This window comes from Nycticebus coucang, chromosome 20, assembly GCF_027406575.1.
Source record: "Nycticebus coucang isolate mNycCou1 chromosome 20, mNycCou1.pri, whole genome shotgun sequence".
In the NCBI taxonomy this organism is placed as follows: Eukaryota; Metazoa; Chordata; class Mammalia; order Primates; family Lorisidae; genus Nycticebus; species Nycticebus coucang.
This window is the reverse complement of record NC_069799.1, coordinates 65,589,261-65,604,760: the sequence shown is the minus strand read 5'-3', so window position 1 is coordinate 65,604,760 and position 15,500 is coordinate 65,589,261. Positions and strand designations below refer to the sequence as shown.

The following is a 15,500-nucleotide window of genomic DNA, read 5'->3' as shown; positions in this document are numbered from 1 at the left end:
CCCTAGAAAAAGACCCTGCCTTGAGGAGAGAGAATTTTCTCCATATTACATCCACTCTGTTGTCAGAGAATCAATACCCCTCACGTGAATGACAGTTACAACCATAGAAAATTAATTACTCTGGAGCCAAATGGGGCGACTAAGGAAGGGAGGGGCAGAGTTTACTGAGCAAAGGTCTCACATTGCCTTTGTAATGTGTATAGAAGGGGTAACATTTTGGTGTATTAAAGCTCCTGGGTTTTTCTAGGGACAGCCTGCTTTTCTCTCCATATCTCCTCCCCAGACCCATGCAGAAAATAGAGAGGAAGAAATAAAGATTTCAGAGAATCACAGAATCAAAGCAAGAGTCTCCCCTGCCCTAAAGAGATTTCCCCAGGTTAGAAGCAAGCGGTGGCAGGAGGGAAGAGGTATGGAGGGCCCTCAAACCCCGACATCCCTTGCCAGGAGCCTCTCGGAAGCCAGGCGGCACAGCAGCAGCAGGTTGGCCCTTGCTCCTATGAGATGCAACAGTTTGGGGGCCCAGAACCAGACTGAGATAAAGCTCTGGGAGGGTTCCACGAGCTGCTGAAACAATGCAAACTTGCAAATGGATTATTCTAGTCACAGAGGACAAATTGAAGAAAAGGAAAATCAACTCTCAAGACCAGGTTAATTTAGCATGAAAATGTAAATGATAGTGAAAGTATAAAGGGTAAAACCATCAGTTAAACCTCTCCTGTTATTAATAGCTTCCTTTCTTCAGAATTGGAGAGGAAGAGGGTGTCTTAGTGTGCAGAAGTTCACTGCGATGATAAAGGATTGGGAGCAGATGTTGGTGCAGCCTTCTTAAACCAGCTGTTGTGATATTATTTATGAAGTAATTAGAATAAAGTGATTTTCTTCCAAAAAAAAAAAAAAGGTGAGGAGCAGTATCTAGGGTGGAATGGGGACCCTAGCCAGCCTTGCACAGGCCCTGGTGATGGGCACAGCCCAGTAAAAGGAGCCCTGGGCCCGGCGTCCAGCCTGACCCAGGCCTGCGTGACCCTTCTCATAGCCTCAGCTTCCTCACCTGTGACTGAGGGTCCCCGGACCATAACCCCCACATCTGCCCACCGCATGACGGGTGGACGCTCGCCCACACCCCAGCCTGGCCTGCCCTCTCAACGTGGAGCAGCCACCCTCCTGCCATCCTCAGTCCCGGCCACGTGGGACCACCCTTTCTGTCTGAAATCCCCTCCACTCTCCTCTCCTGCCGCCCATGGCATTTGCCACACAGAACCTTTCACCTGTCTCCCTAACCGGGAGTGCCCTGCATCCTTATCTTTTTACTCCCGAGGGTCTGAGCAATGCCTGACAATCAGCAGGTGCTCATTTGATAGCAAGTGCACGACCCAGTAAATTCGAGTGCTGTCCCTGACAAGCTCCAGGCACAGAACGCGTGATGGCCACAGCATGAGGAGCTACGGGCATGGCCAGACAGCACTCCACTGTCAGAGCCCCCAGCATGACATGAGATGAACTTCCAACAGCTGCTCTGCTTTCCAAGCAGCTCCCAGCTCCAGGTACCAAAAGGCAGGAAGGAAGGAAGGGGATGTGGGCACATCTAAAGTCAGTGAGAACGGAATCAGTAATAAGGCTCCCCACAGACATGCTTCTCCATTTGCCTGGGTGTTTTTATGTTTGTTTCTTGGGTTTTTCAGTTTTTATCAATGAAGTGAGTTGCCAGGGCAGGCGGGGAGTAGGACGGCACAGGAGGGTGGGGAGGAAGAGGGTGAGAGGCTGTGAGCACCTGTCAGCTGGTGACGTGGAGACGTGGACGGCTGGTTCTGGCTGTGTTTTAAATGAAATCTCAGCCTGGTGTAGACACTACATCTGGAATTACGATCTGCCCTGTGATCTGTCACTCTTTATATATTCACAAGGGAGTAGAGCGGTTTCCATAGAGAGGGACCATCACAGCCCGCCGAGGAGCAGGACCAGGGAAGGAGCCCAACCCTGAGCAGGCAGAGCTCGGGGCATGTGCCTGGCGCAGACCTCCTGGCCCTAAAGCTGTGCCTGCCTCCCCGAGCGTTTCTGCTGAGGAGCAAAGTCCTCTCCCAGGTAAGTCTGAGGTCTGGGCTGACTGACGGAGGGCACGGGTATTTGCCCTCCATAGCCAGGAGGTGCTGGGTACTAGGGAGGGGTGAGAGGTGAGCTCCGCCAGCACCCTGGGGTGCGGACACCCCTGAGAGTGTGTTCTCAATCAGGAGAAAGAAGCCCCAAGGAGACAAGGGGAGTGTCTCAGGAGGGAAAGTTATCTCCCCCAGGCTGGCATAGAGAGAGAGACCTGCCTTACAAAGGGTAACAGATCGGAGCAGAGTGTGCTGGTACAAATCTGTGCTCTCTAGCCGGGCGCTGTGGCGGGCGCCTGTAGTCCCAGCTACTCCGGAGGCTGAGGCAAGAGAATCGCTTAAGCCCAGGAGTTGGAGGTTGCTGTGAGCTAGGTGAGGCCATGGCACTCTGTCTCTACAAAAAAAGAAAAAGAAAAAGAAAACAAATCTGTGCTCTCTGAGCAAGAGTTCGGCTCTGAATAGGACACTTCGTCCTTGGTGACCATTCACATGCACAGAGTGGGATGGAGGGGGAAAAGGGGCTGCGGGGCATTATCCCGGCACCCACACAGCAGCAAGGACGCTCAAGGACCTGAGTTATGAGTGCCAAGCTCCTTCACCTGTGTCATCTGCATTCCTTTGTTGACACACCTGAGAGGCAGGTAAGGTCTCCATTATAGGGTGCAGCCACTGACTCAGAGAGGTTAAGGGACACCACAGGCAAGTAAGAGGTAAGGGAGCTTCGGGCCTGGGTCTCCTGCCTCAAAGCCCAGAGGCCTCCTCTCTTCCCACTTTGCTATACCAGGACGGTGGGGCAGGGACGCATGACTACAAAGAGTAAGCCCCACCTGGGAAAGGAGAGGCTGCTTGCTGCCTATGTTTTCATGTTCAAGATGTCTGAGAAATTCTAAAATTCTGTTTGCAATTTCCTCCCCAGTATAGCCACCTAGCCAAAAAAGAAAAAAAAAAAGAATCTTTCTTTTAACTTTAAAAAATGTTTTTAAATGGTTCATTTTTCAATTTAACTTCTTGTCTGTGTTTGCAGACAAATGGGGCCACACAGGGAATAACTTTGCTGAGCCACACTCTCCCCTCCCTGGTGGGTGCTCTGAATCCCAGGCTGGCCTGAGCTCTCATCGCCCCACGTTGAAGCACTGGGCTCTGCCACGCTCGCAGAAATAACAGAATCTCTTTAAGTCACCCTAGAAAAGGACTACTGAAATGAGAACCCAAAAAAGTGGCAGAGATTCAGCTGTCCTGGAGAAAAATAGGGGCACAGAGCTTTGCCCCTTAAATCTAACTAGGTGGTGCTCAGTTACTTACACGGTGAGCAGCTGGGAAATCTTACACTTTCATATTGTTTCATGGGGTGGGGGTTTAGAACAAAAATCCAAATAATGTTAGAGGAGAAACTTCCTTAGGAATTAGGCTTTACTTGAGGGGGAGCACCTTTGTGAAGAGTTTCTTTTCTTTTATCCTTCAAAGCCTAAACAAATCCTAGAAAGAAAAGTCCCAGAAAGAAATTGGCATATGCTCCCAGCCCTCAGCTGGTCACTTTGACAGTGAAAATATCCAGGACCACAAAGAACCCATACATTTTAGACAGAACTAAGCCCAGCATGGCCTTCCTATTGTGGGCAGCTCACAGCACCAGCAGGGTCTTCTGCAGCTCACAGCACCAGCAGTCTTCTGCTTGATAACTTGGCCTCAATGCTGAGGATAAGGACACAGCACCCAAGGCCCCTACCACCCTGCCCCTGCCAGAGCCCGGGGTTTGCAAACAGGAAAGTCTGCTGCCCCAGGTGTGCTAAGAGTAGGATACTACGCTCCCGACTCCTTGTACAGATCATCCAGATTCCTTTGGCACCCTCTCTCTGAGCATGCCTTCTTCCCTGGTGGGAGATGTGGGATTTAATAATAAGAAGTAACTCTCTTTTTTTTTTTTTGAGACAGAAGTAACTTTTTTTTTTTTTTTTGAGTCTCAAGCTGTCACCCTGAGTAGAGTGCTGTGACATCACAGATCACAGCAATCTCCAACTTTTGGGCTCAAGTGATCCTCTTACCTCAGGTTTTTTTGTTTTTTTTTTTCTGTTTTTAGTAGAGATGGGGTCTTGCTTTTTGCTCACATGGGTCTCAAACTCATGAGCTCAAGCAATCCACCCACCTTGGCCTCCCAGAGCGCTAGGATGACAGGCATGAGCCACCACACTCAGCCAAGAAGTAACATTTTTAAATATTTACAAGTTGGGCTCCCCAAAAATGAAAAAAAGTAAATAAGGAGTTAAAAAGGGCTCTCAATTCTGCAACCCCTGAAGTATTGTGTTTGTATCTCAGATGAGACATGGAGGTGGGGGTGGATCCAGAAAGGAGCTCATGGCGAGGGAAATTCTGGGTGTCCACCCAGAGAACTGTTGAAAGTTACTTAGACAAAGATGTTTCATGTTCAGAAACCCTCGAGTTTGTCCAGATACATAATCTCAAAATAAAAAACAAAAAGTATGCCTTATAAAGGACATTTTTCCTCGGTGATATATGATAATATGTGTTTGCAGAGAGAATGTACATCCAGGAAGAGAATTTAAAGGAGGCTGTTTCACCTTGGAAAATAAACTGGTTTAATTTGAATATTAGTCTGAATTTCAGTTCACTCGACAAGTATTTATTGAGGACATGGCTCTTCTTTTTTTTTTTATTGAGACAAAGTCTCACTTTGTTGCCCTCGGTAGAATGCTGTGGCATCTTGGGCTCAAGTGATTCTCTTGCCTCAGCCTCCAGAGTAGCTGGGACTACAGGCACCTGCCACAACCCCGGTTATTTTTTATTTGTTTAGCGGGCCCCGGGCTGGGCTCAAACCCACCAGCTCCAGAGCATGTGGCCAGCACCCTAACCAATGAGCTACAGGTGCCCATCCGAGGACATGGTTCTTTATAAGGCACTACTGACCACGTCAAGCCTTCCCAAACATCCCAAGTGGCCCCGCTGAGAGCCAAAATGACCCACAGGGAAAACCTCTGTGGCAGAATCTTTGGTGTATTTAACAGAAATAGAGCCGCCAAAGAAATGCCACACTCAAAGAGGCCCCAAGTCTGTAAGGGGGGCACAGAGGGGCAGGTGGGAGCAGCCCTGTGGGCAGAGGAGGGGCAGACTCCATATGATCTGAGGTCTTGGCAACATTTGCAATCTCTGTGTGAAACTGTAGGTGGCTGAGGGCTGTGCCGCTGCAGTCTGAGTGAGAAAGAAGCAAGTGGGATGAAAGCCACACGGAAACCCCAGGTGGGAGCATGGGGACAGCTCTGGGTCACACCCCAGCACCTGCCAGCTTAGTAGACACCCTCCCAGGCCTGGCGACAGTGCTCAGGCAAAGACAGAGAAATCGTTTCATTTCCCAGTCCTCTCCAAAGAGGGACCTCTTGCTTTCAGAAATAGGGAAGGAAAGAAAGCAGGACGAAGAGCTTCTCAAACGTGAGCCCCCCGTCACACAGGAAAGTACCGGGAGCAAGAGGGACAGACGGAGTCTGATCTGTGAAAGGAACAGGGGACAAAGGAAAGGAGATACCGTCCCAGCTTCCCCACCAGTGTTAACCCTGTCTGAATTGGGTTTTGTTTTTCTAAATCCTTCCAGGGTTAACAAGACATTCAAAATCTCTCCAAAGCTTTAGGACGCCTTCAGGACACAAGGCAGCTAATCTCACGATTCCTACTCTACTTGTGCAGAAGCAGCTGACCAGACTCCCAGTAAATGATCAAGCTGGAGGTCTGGGTGTTGAATGCAAGATTTAAAGAAAGAAAAGCCTGCTTTCCACGGAGACAGTCAACCCACCCCTGCAACCCTGGCCCACAACACCCAGCACCCAGAGACGCAGAGCCGTGGTTCCTGGTGTGGCCCACAGGTGGCAGCACCAGCACCTCCTGGGACCCTGCGAGGTCCCAGCCCCTCCCAGACCTATGACTAGGGAACCCTCAGGATGGGGTCTGTGTTTGAGCTGTTCCTGTGATGCTGAGATTGAGAACCGCTGACTTAGACTAAACTAGAGCCTGCACAGGTTGGGGTGGGTAGGGGCTGTGTAGTCAGAACCTGCCAGCCGGAGACCCGGAACTGCAAGGGCATCAGCCTGTGGCACCCCGTCTCTGGCACATACATGTGTGTGTGTGTGTGTGTGTAGCGTGTATGTGTGAATGAGCATGTACAAGTGCGTGTGAGTGTGCACAAATGTGTGTATGTGTGTATGAACGTGTAGGTGTGTATGTTTATGAATGTACGTGTGTGTGTGTGTACTTCTGAAAAGGCCGTGTGCACACTGACTAAACCAATGTGGGCCAGCCAGCCTTTATTAAGTGTCTGATTAGACCAGGCACTTACACACAGAGACATTTTTAATTGAATCCTTCAGTTTATGAGGTTGTTATTATTACCCCATTGATCAGCTGAGGATATTGAAATTCACAGAGGTTAAGTGACCTGCCTGAAGTCCACAGGCAAATAAAGTGAGGAATAAATTCTCCCCTGTGTCTGGCTCTGAAGTCTGAGCCATTCCCTCCACACACTGCTACACCCACAGACCTGGCTGGTGCCCACATTCCGACACTTTGTGGAGAGGCCCATGCACCGCCTTTTCACACCCATCTGTCTTCTCTGCTGTAGGGAGAGATGCTGGTGCCCGTGCGCCTGCTGCTGCTGCTGCTCCTCGGAGGCCCCTGGACCGGCCTCCCCCACCGACCCCACAAAGCCAAGCCCATCCTCAGCAGCCTCAACAGTGCCCTGTCTGAGGCCACGAAGAGTCACCTGGGGGGCATAGACCTGCTGGTCAGGAGGAGCTCCCACTACCTGCCCCACCAGGACCCACCCTCGGGAGAGGAGGAGGAGGAATACAAGGAGAAAAGGACTTTGTCTGTGTCTGGAGGCAGGGGCAGTGCTGGGAGCCCCGGGCACAAATCCCTGACCCAGGCACAGCTGAGAGGGAGGCTACCCCCAGACAAGGTGAAGGGTGAGCAACGCACCAAGTTCACGCTGTCTCTCGACGTCCCTACCAACATCATGAACATCCTCTTCAACATTGCCAAGGCCAAGAACCTGAGGGCCAAGGCGGCCGCCAACGCCCACCTGATGGCACAGATTGGGCGAAAGAAGTAGAGGAGGCAGCGGGGTCAGGGGGCAGGTGTCGGGGGGCGGGGTGCACCGTCAGCTGGCGGGCATTTGTGGGATCAGTTGATGTCACAGGCTGCCTCACCACTGAGCCCCTGGACCTCTCCCTGCCCCAGCCCCGTCCCCCTTGTCCTCTGTCCACACACACAGAAGAACAGTATTGTCCACTTGCCCAGATGCCAGCAAGGAGCAGGTGTTACACCTTCCTCCTCCCTGGGCTCCCCCTATCACCTCACCCCAAGGACAGCCCTGGACGCCACCTCCCAGGCAGAGCCCAGAGACACACCATTCTCCATCTGGCTCCCCAGCCCCTTCCCTGCTCCCTTGCCCTATTAAAACCAGCAGCTTCTTGAACTCCAGTCTTGTCTCTGTTTCTTGCCCCCAGAAGCCACCTTCACACCCTAAGGCTAGAACAGAGAGGGCTGGAGAGGGAGGCCCTGGTGAGCTGAGCCCTGTCCCAGGAGCAGAATGGCCACAGGAGAACAGCTGGAGTGCCAGCATCTGTCACTTGCTCTAGACTGGTCCCGGGAGCCTGGTCCCACCCAAGGGAGATGACCTAGGAACTGGTTTTGGCATCCAGGCTGAAAGGGAGAGGGGGATTTTAATGACTCTCCTTCTAACATCCCAAATTGCTGCACAGCTTACTGGTGTGTGGAGCTGCCAGTCCTTGACAGGGGTTGTGTTGAGCCCACAGTAACCGCCTGGCTGTGCTGATGTCCGTGGCCAGGCCTCTGCACCCCCAGAATCCATACTCTCAGAGAGCAGACAGGGCCAGAATTCGAAAAGCAGCAAGCACCACCGGGAGGGAGTGTAGGGTGTAAATGGTGAGCTGTGACGTGACAGCACTCAGTGTGAAAAACTATATGTCTGAGGAATTCAGAGATAAGAATACTTTACATGAGAAAAATCCCACTAAAAACGGACATGGGCAGATGCTCCACAGCCCCTGGGAGCAAAGCCCAAGGGCCAGGTTCCCAGACTCCTGGAAGAGGGGACTCGACACGGGGACGGGTCATAAGTGAACACACTTCTGCCTGGTGAGACACACACACTCAGACACTCTGAGACTGACTCTACCACCAACAGAGGCAGTGTCGTCCAAAGACAAACGGATGACCCGTTTGGAAAAATGTTTTCCACTCACATAAAAGGTAAATGGTTGTTTATCAAATATACTAAGAACTACTCAAAACTAAGAAGAACAAATCCAAGACAGAAATAAGCAAAAACATGAGCAGCTTACATAACCACACACACACACACAAGCTATAAATGCCCTGTGAATATACGAAAAGATGCTCAGGGCCAATTATAATAAACGCACTGAGGTATGATTTCTTACCTGTCATGCTGGCAGAAGTCCCTAAGTGTGACACTACCTTCCACTGGAGAGGTGAGTAGTCACCCTCCACTGGTGGCTGGTGGGAGTTTAAACCCAGAGAGGTAATTTGCCAACGCTTATCAAAATTACAGATTCACTTTTCCTTTAGCCCAGCAAAATATTGCTTTTGGCAGGCATTATTTAAAAAATTTTAAAACATATATATTTTTTAAGTTAAAAAATGAAATTATAAGTATTCCATCTCTTAACAGGACTAAGCCTCCCCAAAAAGTGAAAATGCAACTGTGGTTTCCATCCTGGAGAAGCCACAAGCGTGGACAGGAAGGGACCCTGTCTGAGTCGAGGCTTCCACACACTAAGTGTCAATGAGCAAATCTTTTAACTGCCCTTCGAGCCGACGCACCAGGAGCCCCGATGGTGCTTTCTGAGTGTTACCGCATTTAATTCTCACAAGTACATTGTAAGGCAGCTATTCTGTTTTTCCATTTTGAAGGTGGGCAGATTGAGACCCTGAGAAGTTAGGGAACACATCCGAGGTCTCCCAGACTTGAAGTGACAGAGTCAGCTCTGTCTGACCACAAACCCTCTCCTATTCGCCCACGAAGTACTGATTCTTCACTTGGACAAAGTGAACACCAGCAGCCATACCTTGTGGGTCTCCATGAGGTTCCACTGAACTACAAACACTCTACAAACAGATCACTCCCTGGGGCTGTGATCGGCACGTGACCAGCAGGTGAGTCCGCTGTGTGCAATGATTGAAGAGTCACCGTGAGCAGGTGGTTAACACACCAGGCAGAGGTGGCCAGGTCAAACGACATTGACTGTTGACCCACCCAGGACAGCAGGAAAAACACCGCCTCCTGTGGGTCAGCTCCCAGCCCACAAGCCCAGCATCCAGCAGAGTCTGAGTTCCCATGGAATCAGACCTTGAGATAGATACCACTTTTATCCTCCAGGTCTGATTTCACTTTGTAACACTTAGAGCTGGAAAAAAACTGATGTTAATCCTTACTGCCTTAAAAGGAAGATCCCCCCAGGCCCTGGCTCCTCCCCATCAGTCAGGGGACAAACAGGGAAGGAACAGCCCCACCAGCTACAAGAATCCAGCAACCCAACTTAACAAGAAGTTGCTGCAGCTAAAAACTATTTTGTAGGACACAGAAAATTGGGAACTTGGTACACAGGATTTAACACTGCGGTTGGGATGTTGATGAGTCCTCGGTGTGTAATAATTGGTCATTTTTCTGAGACACAATTTTGAATTGCTCCGCAAGGCAGATGTGCACGAACAAGTTACTTATCTGCTTAATCAATCACTCAGCGTCTCTGTCTCCAAGGAACTTCATCGCTCCCTACTAATGACCTCATATGTTTCATATCATTTAAGGCCTGAAGAAAGTCACTTAGGTTTCTCAGTTACACATTACTGCATTTAGCAGAGGAAATTACTGATGGATGTGGCAATTCACAAAGGTCTCAGACCTTCTCTCCGTTTCTTGGCTCTATCTGCTTTTGTTTTAGGAATTTATCAGAACCATACCTGGTCCTCTGCCCTGCAACTGTAAGACAGTCCCAAAAGTCACCAGAACAGGGAAAATGGGAAATTGTAGCTCAATGTAACTTTAGTTATTTTACAAAGAGATGGCCAACATGTAGAGAATATTTTGTAAATATTTTGTAAAATTTTGTAATGACTATTTTCTAAATAAAGGTGCATTTAGGTACAATTTCCCATTTTCCCCATGTTTGGAAACTTGGGGGAAACCTTATATATGAACATGTTAGAAACTATTTAGAAAGGAACAGCCAAAGAGGAAAAGCTAAGGGAACGGAGGGCAATTAAACATATTATCTTCTAATAAACATATCTTTAAAAGATTAAAAAATTAAGAGATTAATTTACTTTATAAAGGTTAGTAGACTTCTTTAGAATAGTTTACGTGCTGTGACTGTTTACACTGAGGACCTTCCTCTATAGCAGATTTAAATTTAAAAGTAGGGTGTGGTGGCTCACACCTGTTATCCCAGTACTCTGGGAGTCTGAGGTAGGTGGATCCCTCAAGATCAGGAGTTTGAGACCAGCCTGAGCAAGAGCCAGACCCCATCTCTATTAAAAATAAAAAAATGAGCTGGTGTTGTGGCAGGCACCTGTAGTCCTAGCTGCTCGGAAGGTTGAGGCAAGAGGATTGCTTGAACCCAAGAGTTTGGTTTGCTGTGAGCTATGACACCACAGCACTCTACCAAGGAAAACCAAGAGAGATTCTGTCTCAGAAAAATAATAATAAATAAAATAAATTTTAAAATAATAGTAATAATAACTCTCTTGCTGTAAATAGAAATACAAAGATAAATGACACTAAAAGAAGGGTCATCTTTCCTTGTCAAGAATCAGTAAGAGTCTTAGCCAGGCATTGTGACAGGCGCCTGTAGTCCCAGCTACTCTTGAGGCTGAGGCAAGAGAATCACTTAAGCCCAAGAGTTGGAGGTTGCTGTGAGCTGTGACACCACAGCACTCTACCCAGGGGTGACATAGTGAAACTCTGTCTCAAAAAAAAAAAAAAAAATCAGTAAGATTCTTGGTGTTAACAAAAGCATTAATTCATTACAGTCATGAAAGTAATTTGCACCATGGAAGAGAGTCAGAAATGTAATATTGAAAAATGGAATGAAAACAAAGGCATACAGTAAGGGACCGAAAATTAAGTCCGGAACTTGCCGCCATGGACTTAATGTTGGCAGCACTGTGCAAACAACTCGGTAAGGTATTGCAACATAGGTATATCAGAGTCTCGAGGCTGTGTTGTGTCAATATATGGCAGTGTCTTGCTGAGTTGTGCTCATTTTTGTTGTTTAAGAGTGTTTGGGCTGGGCAGCACCTGTGGCTCAGTGAGTAGGGTGCTGGCCCCATATACCAAAGGTGGCAGGTTCAAACCCAGCCCCAGCCAAACTGCAACAACAACAAAAAAAAAAAAAAATAGCCAGGTGTTGTGGCAGACACCTATAATCCCAGCTACTTGGGAGGCTGAGGCAAGAGAATCGCCTAAGCCCAAGAGCAGGAGGTCGCTGTGAGCTGTGAAAGCACACCACTCTACCAAGGACAACAAAGTGAGACTCCGTCTCAAAAAAGAAAAAATAAATAAAAGAGTTTTTGGGCTAACAGGATCATATACAGCCTTGTAATTCCAAATTTAAAATACACAGCTTTTGTAAATAAATTTATGCTGTGTTCTTAAGTAAAAACCTTGCCAGTTTATAGACAGTTTTGGAACACTTGCAAGTAATCACCATATTTGTAGTCTAATTTATTAGATCTTTTAAAAATTAATTAGGGTACTGGGAAAGTTAGGTAATTGAAGTCCTTAAAATAAAATGGAATGTATTAAATGCAATCTAACATATTTAAGAGCATTTATCTAAGACTGCAAAGGAAGCCCAAACTTTTTTTTTTCCTGAGACAAGAGTCTCACCATGTCACCCTGGGTGGGGTCACAAGTCACAGCAACCTCAAACTCTTGGGCTTAAGCAATTTTCTTGCCTCAGCCTCCCAAGTAGCTGGGACTACAGGTGCCCTACAAAATGCCAGGCTATTTTTTGTTCTTGTAGATATCTTTTTTTTTTTTTAAAGCAGGCCCTGGCTGGGTTCGAACCCACCAGCCCCAGTGCATGTGGCTGGCACTGAGCTATGGGCACCCAGTCAAAGCCCAAACTTCATGTTCGTGCCCCTTACAAATTGCTAGGCTGTCCCGAACAGAACTTAAAAACTCAATAATTTGGTTTTTCATCTTAACTTTAGTATATTTTAGCTTTAAAAAAATCAACCTGTATAAATAGTCTTTTTCTGGATACATGAATGCACACTCTAACAAACACCTTGTTAAAAATTCCTGTTAACTAGCAACTAACTGAGCAGTGTTATTTAATTATCTCACTAGGGACCTCCAGTGGCTAAAGAGAGAAACAACATGTGTACGCAGAAGAAAAATCTTTTTTTTTTTTTTTTTAACTTTTTGCAAAGCATCACTTAAAATAGTAGCTTTAGTACAGAGATTTTGCTGATGCAGGATACAATGAAAAGAAATGAGACCATCTGAATCTATTAATCCTTTTTTTGATCTGTGCAATAAACCCTTCATGTTTTCCTGTCAAGGAAGGTGCACTGTCTACGTACACTCACTAAATTTACCAAATTCAGTCCAACTTCATGATATTTATCTTCAGTGAGTAACTATCTGCATCAAAGAAAATCTTCTGTTATGACCAAAATGAGGTATAAAACTTGCACCTCAAGTTTTGTGGTATCAGTTGATTCATTCAAAGTGATACAATAATATATGCAGTAGAACCTCCTTAGTTGTCCATTTCCCTGCCTTGACCACCTGCAGAAGAAAAATCTTAATAGTAAAAACCTAATAAAAGTGACACGTTCTGTAGGACATACAAATAAATTTTTTTTTTTGAGACAGTCTCATTACGTTGCCCTCGGTAGAGTGCTGTGACATCATAGCTCACAGCAACCTCCCACTCTTGGGCTTAAAAGATTCTTTTGGCCCCATGATTGCATTAATGTACACAGCTATGATTTAATAATAATAAAAAAAAATGGTGAAACCACCAAAAAAAAAAAAATAAGAGATTCTTTTGCCTCAGCCTCCCAAGTAGCTGGGACTACAGGTGCCTGCCACAACGCCTGGCTATTTTTTTGTTGCAGTTGTCATTGCTGTTTAGCAGGCCACTTGGAAAGGACTGACCCTCCATTTTATAATAAAATGGACTTTGTTCTTTAGAGCTGTTCAAACCTGCCAGCCTCGGTGCATGTGGCCAATGCCCTAACCACTGAGCTGGCTTAAACACGGCACAACAGCAAATCCCAGGAGCTTCGCGCAGCAGGTAACACCTTGAACTGGGCCATCAAGTAGAAAAGTTATAAAATAAAAGCCAAAAAGATTGTCTCCCAGCAGATACACATTAAAAGAATAACAAAGGGAGTTCTCTTGTCGGAGGAAAAATAATCCAGACGGAAGCGAGCGTGATGATGCAACAAGGAATGAGGCACACTAAGAATTTAGCCATGAGGATAAATCTAAGCAAATGTCCACTGTTTAAAAGTGAAAGAACATTTCAAGCTAACAGAGAAGAAATAAGTAAGAAAAATACGTGATGAACCCCATCCTTGTGTAAGGCATGTAGAGGTAAGCGGTATCTCAGGTCGATCCAGTCTGAGAGTCACAGCATCTTAGAACTAGAAATGCCTTAGAAATAACCACAATGAGAGTTTCAAGGTGTGGAGACGTATATAATTCAAGGTCACTGTACTGTGGCAGCACCATGATGTGGACCTGCCTTCCTTCACATCTGGTTAAATAGTCTTTCCATGTAGTTCACTGCCACTTTACAGTAAGAAACTTGATTGAAAGACCGAAAGAAAAGAAATTTTGCATGGCTAAAGAGACCCTCCCTAGATATGCAAAATTTAAAGCATATTCTTATAGTTTGATGAGTCTAGAACAGACATACAACTTCCCACTCCAGATGCAGACGGCCTTGATTCAAAGACCGAAAGAAAAGTATCTGAGTCTCGTGTTTACTCTTTAGAAATGTCCACAGTATTTGGGTTACCAAATAGCTTATTGACTACTGAATAAGATGAACATGTAGACACAGGTTAAAGTAGATCTCCTGTCATGGGGACATTAGCATGGCTTCCCTCAGCTAAAGGAGGTTTTCTTTCACACTTACACAAAGAGCCACACAGACTCTGTTGGTCTATATCAGAGATCATGAAGACACAGTAAGGTTCCCCCCAAAATCAATGACAATTCAGAGGTGAGAAAAAAGCAAAGGATAAATCTAGGTTACCTCCTGCGCCTTCCCTCGCTACACAGGAACCCCCAGCACATCTCAGGGTGCACAGCCCCTGGCTCCAACAGGAGCTCTGGTCTAAGGCTGTCTGAGCATCAGCTCAAAGGGACTCCTGGGCAGAGGGGTTAGGAGTAGAGTCCACAGGGGACCCAGCCAGACGCTTAGATGCTTAGGGACTGAGAAAAACTCTGGGTCAGCTATCTGTGCTGGAAAACCCTGCCTTTACAGGTATCTTTCAGAGTAACCAAATATCATTTCCACCCAGGAGTGGTCCCTGGCTTCCATGGTGATAAAGGTTTCAGTGAAAAGTAGGCGAAGAGGTTCACTGAGTGATGCTCTTCAAGGCCGCATCTCAGGACAGTGACTTTAGCATGTCAGACTCTCCCGGGGAACTTTTAAAAATGAAGAGGCATACCGTCTGCTCAATTTTGCTGTGAACCTGTAACAGCTCTAAAGAACAAAGTCCATTTTATTATTAAATGGAGGGCCAGTCCTTTCCAAGTGGCATGAGCAGGAAGAAGGTGGTAGCTTTCAATTTGATCTGCTGCTGGCCCCACCTTGAGAATAGCTCCTGCAGGACAGGGGAGCGGAGAGATGGCTCTCACCTCTGACCTCAGCACACCACCATGCAAAATTTAAAGCGTATTCTTGTAGTTTGATGAGTCTACAACAGACATACAACTTCGCACTCCAGATGAGGCTATAGGACCGACTGCCTTCCTGTGTCTCCCTGGGCCAAAAGCGCATGCCCTGTGGAGTCCACGAGAGGGCACAGCTGGGGGCTGAAGAGGACAAACAGCCAACAGTGTGGGACGCAGGCTCCTGCCATCAGTTCAACAGCAACACCTAAGCCCAGGCACAGACCTTTGCTATATCTAGTTGGCATAATTCAAATATTAGTGCATCTGCATACTGTGGTTTTTAAAAGCCTTGCTAGTGGCCTCTATGAATTTATAGCTATTTTGTCTCTCGTAGATTTTTGTTTCAAATGGGACCATTTGGTACCAGAAATTCATTCCATTGTAAATGTCCAATCCTCAGGACACTCTCCCCCACCACTCCTGGTACCCAGCATTCTCTTTTA

The 15,500-nt window shown here is 47.0% G+C and overlaps 1 protein-coding gene across 1 annotated transcript; it reads left to right on the top strand.

Annotated features, from left to right (window-relative positions):
* Window positions 1-1,886: 1,886 nt before the first annotated feature.
* Window positions 1,887-7,200, top strand: UCN3 (urocortin 3). Its single transcript, XM_053573254.1, has 2 exons — window positions 1,887-2,079; window positions 6,712-7,200. Exon 2 carries the CDS (start codon window positions 6,718-6,720, stop codon window positions 7,198-7,200), a length of 483 nt encoding a protein of 160 aa, XP_053429229.1. The 5' UTR covers window positions 1,887-2,079; window positions 6,712-6,717.
* Window positions 7,201-15,500: the final 8,300 nt, after the last annotated feature.